This window comes from Callospermophilus lateralis, chromosome 15 (assembly GCF_048772815.1).
Source record: "Callospermophilus lateralis isolate mCalLat2 chromosome 15, mCalLat2.hap1, whole genome shotgun sequence".
NCBI classification, from domain to species: domain Eukaryota; kingdom Metazoa; phylum Chordata; class Mammalia; order Rodentia; family Sciuridae; genus Callospermophilus; species Callospermophilus lateralis.
In genome coordinates, this window is record NC_135319.1 from 66,914,984 (window position 1) to 66,924,201 (window position 9,218).

The following is a 9,218-nucleotide window of genomic DNA, read 5'->3' on the forward strand; positions in this document are numbered from 1 at the left end:
AAAACTCATCCATGGAATTCTATATTACCTTTGCAACTTTCCCTTATATCTAAATCTATTCTAAAAATTTTTGAAAATTCATCCACGAAAATTTACGATAGCTGGAGATAGTCAAACACAGTGTAAGTGTAGGAGTAACAGGAAATAGAAAATTTTTTAAAAAATAAGGGCCTTGTATACATGACAAGAAGTCCAGCTTTTTCAAAAAGGCCATGAGAAATCACTAAAGAATTCTAAGCAGGAATAATGTGGCTAAGTTTACATTTTAGAAAGACTGCTGTGGCAATAGTGTGGAGGGTGGGTTAGAAGGATAGTTAAGAAGGGTTTACAATAGTCCAGAAGAGCAGAGGATAAATGGTGGAGGTCTGAAACAAACAAAAAAAAATGGGGGGACAGGGACAGACATAAGTCCTTTTGTAAATTTAAGTGGGACTCTCAGGCACCTCACTAGCTGCTAATACCTTACTCTGAATAAGGTTGCCTTTCTTCCAAACTGAATTGGTCATTCAGTAATCCCTATCCCCTGGTATCTTTGGTGTGAAAGGATGACAATAAGGTTCCCAGAAGCCTCCTTAGCCCCACAAACACAAGTGGGAAATATTTTAAAAGACTTCATTTTATGAATACAACCCCTCCCTCCTCCCCCAACACATACACATCTTGCCTTTATCACATTTTCAAAAGGGAACACACATCAAGATGTTCTGATAGACTGAGGTTTTAGCTCAGTGGTGGAGCACTTGCTTCACATATATAAGGCACTGGGTTTGAGTCTCAGCACCACATAAAAATAAATAAAAGTACTGTGTCCAAAAAAAAATGTCATCTGATTCATAAAGGAAAAAGAGATAAGTGAGGCCCATCCCATATACTAAGCTATTGAAACTCCTTTTACTAGTTCTCTTTGGTCTATAAGATTTGACTGTTTTAAAGATTTTGTTATTGCAATGTTATGGAAAACTAAGTTACTAACATTCAGAAAGTAATAAACTACAAAGAACATGTTTTTTTCCTTTTTTTAATTTAGAATCTTGTTAACAATACATTAGCATCATTAATAGAAAAAAAAAAAAACATTTACACAGTAACTCAAAAACCAGTCATTTAAGAAAATATTGTGGTACTTAACCACTATCAGAGAAAACAGGTCCTCTCATTTGATTCCACTGGCAAGCCCAGGTTTTTCCTGAACTTTGAGAGTCTCTGTCCTGAATAGATAATGAAGCATTCAAGTAAACAGTAAGGAGCTGTGTGAGTTTCTGAGGGACACTGCCTCAAAGGAGGTTCAGGAGCAGCCACAGTCCTCCAGTTTACCCAACATTGGGATGTTCCTGGGATGACCAGCATAGTTGCCTTTTCAAGAGCTTTGACAATTCATCAGCCTCAGGATTCGAGTGTTATGAAACATTCTTCCACATTAAAAAAGACTTTATCCCATAGGAATTCATTTTTCATCGCTTCTCCAGCTTCTTGTACTTGGCTTCTATGTAAAGGAGAGGAGGGCATTACAGCTTTTAACAGTGGTTCTCAAAGATACATTTTTCTTTTCTTATTTTTTTAGCATTTCAAAGTAAATTCAGATATGCCTATTATTATTTTTTTAATTCATTACTTTCATCTGTCCAAATATACAGATTATCAATTTATACAATTTGAAATAACAAGTCAAACATATGCACCCAGAATTGAGAGCCCAAAACAAGTTCACTAAGTTCTGTCAACATCAGCTGCTTGGACAGCACCATTAGAATTAAGCAGATCTACTGTAACTTGATCTATCAGAAAACCTTAATTAAGAACTGGAAACTGCCTTTCCAGATCCTATCCCAGGTGCCCTCTGCAGACTGGAATCCTGAGGAAGTATAAATATATTTTTCACCTTTTATATTCTTAGCCTTACTTTTCACTCCAGGAAAGCAATTTGGAAAGATATGGAGATTTAAGAGGTCATAAAATAAGCCTATTGCTGTGACATTTTCTTTTTCTTTTAAAAACTCAGAAGCACCTAATTCTATCTCATGCCTTCTACATGGTAAGGTTCACAGTGAAAATTTTCCAAATGTAATTGTAGGCAATGAAACTGATTGTTGATCACTACCCATGTCAAATCTCAGCCTGCACAAACTCTTTCTTGAAGTAGTCAATAATTATCAATGATGAAAATAAAATAATCTGTAACTGTTACCTAGGCTAAAAACAAATTCACTGTTTTTCACCAGGGATATAACAGACAGAGCCAGTGAGTAATGCTAAAAATACAAATTCTATCCTTAAGGGAATTAGTCTTTCAAGTAAACCTTTGGTTGACTATTCCATTTTTTACAGACATACGTATTTACATTATTAAAGATGACTCAGCATGCTAGCCCACAACTAAAAGATTGACCATTGTAGTCAAACAGACTGGATTTGGAATATGGCTCATTCATATGCTTTACTAATTTTGTGTCCTTAAACAGGTTTCTTAACCTCTTAAATCATGTTTTTCTCCCCTGTGGAATAGGAAAAAATAAAAAATTATGTACTTACCTCACATATAAAAGATAAAAATCATAATACATACATGTAAAGCACTAAGAACAGTGCCTAGTAGAGTATTAAAATCATTAAGAATAGGAGATGTTCTTTTTATTAATAATAATGATAAGACTTTAAAGGAGGATTATAAGTACTCTATAAATGTTAAATATTATATTAGTTAAGGGCATACTGTTAAGAGATACTCCTTATTAAATCAAAACAGAAATAAAAATGGTTACCCAGTTTTTTTGAATATGCATCCAACTTGTAGGCTGCCTGCTCAAGAGCTGCTACTTGCTCCTCAATTACATTGATCTGATCCAGATAAGGCTGTAGTCCAGCATCTTTAAAACAAATCACATATTTATACATCTTCAACAAGAAGTTTAGAAAAAGAGGGGGAAAATAAGAATGTCTCTCTAGATATGCCTCAGATAGACCAGGTGGAGAGACATGGTTCTCATCATTAGCTAGGTAGATGCTTTAGAGAATTGTGCCTGACTAATCAAGCACAATCATGACCTAGCCAAAATAAGTTGCTCGAATCTATTAATTTTCCTTTCTTTTTAATTTATTGTTCTCAAGCAATCTGTTACTGATTCAGTTTCTTGGGCACTCCCACACTAAGCAAGGATGTCCTACTGACAAAAACACAAATATAAGTCAATTAAAAAATACATTTGACCACTCTAAATTAGCATTTTCCATTTATAGATTTTTCTGTTTTCTATTTATAGAACAATCCTTTATGAATTTCAATGTTAAATCAATTCACTAATATCTGATTACCCCTTTGTTGCCCCTTCCCCTTCCAGGAATAAACTTACAAAATCAAAATTTGGAAGCACATATAACCATTCCACCAAAGCATGGTGATCTTCAGAATGAAAGAAATTCACCTTGACTCAGTAATTCATTTTTAGAAAACAAGCTTCCAAAAGATAGGGATGCCATGTTTATTCTCTCCTTCTTCTAGGTCCCAAACATAAAAAAACATTAAATACAAACATGTTTAATTATAAAAATTATTACTTACACTTCTGGTTTAAGTCCTTTAAGTTTCTACTAATGTTTATAGCAATATCTTTCATTTCAAGATACTTCAAGCTGGTTAGTTTATTCATATTTTCCAGGAGTTTATAGTCTTCACTGGTGGCTTTAAAATAAATAGAAAATGTGATGCCTTTAAAATCTGACTTATTTCATTGAAATGTGGAATTTTAGGCCAAATGTTAGTTTAAGGCAGAACCTAGGTAATGTCAAAGGAGTAGCCCACTTTTCCCTTCTTTTTCTTTTTTAGGAAAGAATTATTATCCAAAGCAAATTTTATTACAAGGCTCAAAGAATACAATGTGAAAGACCACTGAGCTTGAACTAGACCCCAATATCCTTAAAAAAAAAAAAAAAAGCAGTCTTCTGTTGTAAAGCTGAAGAGTGCAACCATAGTCATCACTCACAAATTTTGAGCATCTCACTTTTTTTTTCTTTTTTTTTTTTTATTTTATTTTTTTATTGGTTATTCAAAACATTACAAAGATTGCAGAATCACATCGGTTACACATCCACATTTTTACATAATACCATAATAGTAACTGTTGTATTCTGCTACCTTTCCTATCCTCTACTATCCCCCCTCCCCTCCCCTCCCATCTTCTCTCTCTACCCCATCTACTGTAATTCATTTCTCTCCTTATTTTTTTCCCATTCCCCTCACAAACTCTTATATGTAATTTTGTATAACAATGAGGGTCTCCTTCCATTTCCAAGCAATTTCCCTTTTCTCTCCCTTTCCCTCCCACTTCATGACTCTGCTTAATGTTAATCTTTTCCTCCTGCTCTTCCTCCCTGCTTTGTTCTTGGTTGCTCTCATTATATCAAAGAAGACATTTGGCATTTGTTTTTTAGGGATTGGCTAGCTTCACTTAGCATAATCTGCTCTAGTGCCATCCATTTCCCTGCAAATTCCATGATTTTGTCATTTCTTAGTGCTGCGTAGTACTCCATTGTGTATAAATGCCACATTTTTTTTATCCATTCATCTATTGAGGGGCATCGGGGTTGGTTCCACAGTCTAGCTATTGTGAATTGTGCAAGCATCTCACTTTTGAGCTATGACACTTATACTCAGCCTATATACTCTGAATATCTAAGTAGAAACTTAGGCAGTAATCAGCAAACTGTTTAAATCAAACAAGATCTAAAAGGTGAAAGTTGGGACTATAGCTTAGTGGTAGAGTATGAGCGTGCACACGCGTGCACACGCACATACACAAAGACCCAGAAGGTTCAGGTTCATGGTTAGAAAGGGAAATGATAAATTCATGTACTAAGAAGCGGGAGGTGATATAGTACTGGTATAGCATGAAAATATACCTCTTAGTAACTTGTTCCTTACTATGTATAATTCTTTCATTTTATGCAGTGACTTTTCCAAATCATTTGTTTCCCATATTTTCTCAATTCTCTTCCCATTCCCCACCCAAAATAACCATTCCTCTGCTCCAATTTTCCCAAAAGCCAAATTCACTAACAAAGTGCTTCAATCCCTCTGCTTTACTCTTAAATTTCTCTGTACCTTCTCAAGAAGCAAAAGATCCTATTCTAAGACATCTCCTCTTGTGCTTTTGAACCCAAACGCTTCTACTTCTTCAGGCCTCTCTTCAATCATCTTCTTTAACTTGCATTTCCAAACTCTTTCTCCATCCTGGCACCCTTCTCTCTATCTAGAAATATATTTAGGTTTCCTCCAGTTCAAAAGCACACCTTCTTTCCCCTCACATCTACATTATTTGCTCAGTAAAGTAATGAGGCTGTACTGTTAAAACATTTTAAATAGGGCTGGGGGTGTGGCTCAAGTGGTAGTGCGCTCGCCTGGCATGCGTGCGGCCCAGGTTTGATCCTCAGCACCACATACAGACAAAGATGTTGTGTCCGCCAAATACTAAAAAAAATAAATAAATATTAAAATTCTCTCTCTCTCTCCCAATCTCTCACTCTTTCTTTAAAAAAAAAATTAAATAATAGCCAACACTCACTACTTCTTCCTCACCATTCACTTATGTAAACCCATGTAATCTGGTCTCTGTCCCCACCATCCAAAGAAATTACAAGCACTAAGGTCACTGGTGTCCTAACCACCAAATTCATGGTATTTCTTAGTTCTGATATTCCTAAACCTTTCCATTTTATCTGATGCTACCACTCTCACACACTTTGGAATAGTATCAACAAGGCAACTGTCGCCTTGGTATTGTACTATGCTGATTTTTTAAATCTCCTTCTGACTTGTCTTCTTAGATTTTTGTGCCAAATCCTTTCTCATTCAACCTCTTTTAAAAATTTTTTTAAACATTTTTTAGTGTCTATATACCTTTATTGTATTTATTTATATGCAGTGCTAAGAATCGAACCCAGTGCTTCACACATACTAGGCAAGCACACTACCAGTGAGCTACAAACCCCAGCCCCTCATTCAACCTCTTTAAGTATCAGTTCTCAAACTTTTCTCAGCTATTACACATAACTGATGTTTACATGGGTAGCACATTCCCAGAGCTAAACTAGCTTCCTCTCAAATTCAAAAAAGCATTTGCACAAGTAATGACAATAATGGGGAAACGATAATATCCTTAAAATTAGTTTTGTAATTAATAAATAAATCATTTGGAAGCTTTGGTACTTTAAGTACTGTAATTAAAAACAAACTAATTGCCTCATACAGACATTCCCTGATATTTTAGTCTAAGTCCTTAAGAAGGGTATCTCTTAGCTCTTTCTTAGTGATCTCACAGCCTCTACTCACATCACTATGCAGGTGACTCTCTAATCTGTTGCTTCTGCTCTGATCAGTTTCTAAGCTCTGGCCTCACATGTGCAAATCACCTGAGTGTCTTGAGAGAAGTCACCTGAATGTTCTGTAATATCTACAAGCAGTCAAACCAAAACTGAAAACAGTTTTCACACTAAACATGTTTCCTCTTTCTAGCTTCTCTATTTTGGTTGATGACACTACTTAGGCTTACAAACCTCAGAAACATCCTAGGCTGCTAAATACCTACTTCAACAAGTCCTATAAAGTCTACTTCTATGATATTCTTGCACCTGCACTCTTTTCCATTCCTTTTACTATCACTTTGCCTCAGACCATCATTACTTAATTTTCTGACTCTCCTCCACACGAATGTCATGTGTCTTCCTAGAAACACACACAGGACCAAAAATTAACTATGTCTCAAAGTATGAATCACCCAATTCTAAGACCAACCTAACAGATCCTTAAACCTACAGGTCACTCCCTATTCCCCAATTTTATTTCTGCTAAATACATCTTCTGCTTTAGCCAAACTGCTTGCTTATTCCACTTCATACAATAATTGTATCATTTCCCCACTTTCCACCACTCATTCCCTTCAGCATCCTGTTCAAAGTACACCTCTCCCAGGGAAATACTTCTTGATTAATATTGCTGGATGTTACCTCACCCCGACCCCATCACTGTTACACTACAGGATCCATCAGAGTTGTATTAACAGATATTGGTGTGTTTTTGAAAGTGGTTTGTAAGTTTCTCCAGGGAAGGAATGAAGTTCTTTCCCTCCCATTCATGACCTCCCCAGACTTCCAACTGGCAGGTCTTAGTGCATTGCAGGTAAGAAAGGCAGCCACCGACTGTGGCTGCTAAAACACTTCCCAGGTCTCTGCAAAGCCAAACCCAGCCCCAGTGGGTGGTGCACAACACCACCTCAGTCAACCTAGTCCGCGCCTCACCCGTCAGTTCTCCAGTCAGGTAAGTGGCCATTTTGGAGAACATGTCCCGGCAAAGCTCGGTGATGTCAGCCTCGGCGGGCTCCTTTGCTTCCTCAGCTGTCTCCACGGCTGCATCGTCTGGGCCAAAGGAGAATGATTAAGTAGCTTGCCCCACACCGCGTCGTAATCCAGACAAGCAGCATCTGCCCACATCCCTCCGCACCTGCCATACTTCCCTCTCGCTTCGTCCTTGCACCAATGACATGCCAACTCTGCTCCTCCGCACCGACCCTTCGCCCATACCCGATCCTCCGACCAAAACAACTCAGTGGCTCTGACAGGACATGTGCACCCCTCCGCCCTGCCCACCCCTGCGACTACTACTCATCAGCCCCGCCATCTCAGGGCTCCCGGCAGGACGCTTCACCCCAGGACTCCCGCCGGACACTTCATTTCTATCTACGCCGGGTACTGTTTCCATCTCGCCGGGTACCTCGAGCGGGCTCCTCGCGTCTCGGCGCTGTGACAGCCTCAGCCGCCGCCGCCATGCCGGCCCAGCGCTGCTTCCGGTTCTGGGTGTCTGCGCGTGCGCACCGGGACTGCCCCGCCTCGGCAGCCCTGTCCTTCTGAGTCACTCCTTGAATAAATGACTCTTAGCAAAGTATAAGCAGGAAAGGCAGAATTGAAGCCAAGATTGCCTGTCATGAATCGATCTGCTGCCGAGAGTCTGGACGTCTGGGACTGAGGATGCACTCATCCCTAACACCGCACTCTGGAGCGCTCACTTGGCTTGTACTGGGGGTAGTCCAGGCTGAGTGGCTTACTGACCCTGTCACTGGAGACAGGTTACTTCCTCCCCAGACGCTCCGCACCCTGGCAGGTGTTAGTGACCAAAATATTGCTTGTGCAGGGAGTCTTATTCAGACTTTGGAAAACCTTCAAGTCTTGATCCCTGACCCTAAATTAATACCAATTCAATGATCCCAGTTTCTTTTAAGTGCAGGCTGGCACCTACTTCTCTTTTGATACACACTTTGTGTTTGGGGGGGGGGACTTTTTTATTCTGAGACAGGGTCTCGAAAGTTGCTTAGGGTCACGCTGATTTGCTGAGACTTTTAATTTGCGATCCTCCTGCTTCAACCTCCTGAGCCTCTGGGATTACAGGCCTGTGCCACAGCACCTGGCAGATATAACCTTTTTTGAAGAGAGCTTGAAACGTAACTTTTTAGGATTGAGGATATACTCTGGTTGTTTTAATTGCATTTAACAATTTCATAAGTTTCCTAGAGTATAGAGTACTTAGTGGGATGGGAGAACAGAGATGAGGGGGGGATTGAATGAGAAAAAGTGACTAGGAAGCAATGTAAGGTGTAAAATGAATAAGGGTAAAGGTCACAGGAAAGGGAAGAGTTTCGAGTCTCAGGATATAGGGTCATGGTCACTCAAAATTTTAGTGTGGGGGTTTCTTATCCCTAGTCATTGTCCCTCTGCATACACAAACATACATGCAAGCTACCCCCACCTCCAACCCCTCTTAATCTGACTTTTTCCCCACTGAGAATTGGGTCTCCCTAAGTCATCTGTCTCAATTCTTCCATGTGGAACAATCATAGTACCCTCCATTTCAAAACATTGCTACAAGCCAAAAGTTCTTATTTCAGGACTCCTGAGGCAGCCCATCTCCTTCATGTTGTCACTGCTCCTACCTCATACTTTCAAGAGAATATGAACATATCCCAGACCAAGCACATAATGGCTTGCAGTTCCAAACTCTTTTCTTACTGCTATAGTCCCAGAAGCAAATACAAAACCTGGTTTTCTGAAAGAGTTTTATTGATAGTCACCTGGGAAACCCACATTATCCTATGGAAAAATAGAATCAGAGTCTAACACATATTCCAAAGATGTCTGAATCCTGAGGTTATTTTCTTGCCTAATTCCCTTCAGGCTCC

The 9,218-nt window shown here is 39.0% G+C and overlaps 1 protein-coding gene across 1 annotated transcript; it reads right to left on the reverse strand.

The window, feature by feature from the left end:
• Nucleotides 1-1,054: 1,054 nt before the first annotated feature.
• On the reverse strand, nt 1,055-7,837 carry Bloc1s2 (biogenesis of lysosomal organelles complex 1 subunit 2). The gene is made up of 5 exons (XM_076834649.1): nt 7,760-7,837; nt 7,288-7,404; nt 3,557-3,676; nt 2,760-2,864; nt 1,055-1,483 (listed from the first exon to the last, which is right to left on the reverse strand). The coding sequence occupies exons 1-5, from the start codon at nt 7,812-7,814 to the stop codon at nt 1,452-1,454; spliced, it is 429 nt and encodes a 142-aa protein (XP_076690764.1). The 5' UTR covers nt 7,815-7,837; the 3' UTR covers nt 1,055-1,451.
• Between the last annotated feature and the right edge of the window lie 1,381 nt (nt 7,838-9,218).

Coding starts and splice junctions, on each gene's coding strand:
- Bloc1s2 (XM_076834649.1), bottom strand. CDS start 7,814: ATGGCGGCGGCGGCTGAGGCTGTCACAGCGCCGAGACGCGAGGAGCCC. Junction 7,405..7,759: donor ACGCGAGGAGCCCGCTCGAG/GTACCCGGCGAG, acceptor CCTTTGGCCCAG/ACGATGCAGCCGTGGAGACA. Junction 1,484..2,759: donor TGCATATTCAAAAAAACTGG/GTAACCATTTTT, acceptor TCCTTTACATAG/AAGCCAAGTACAAGAAGCTG.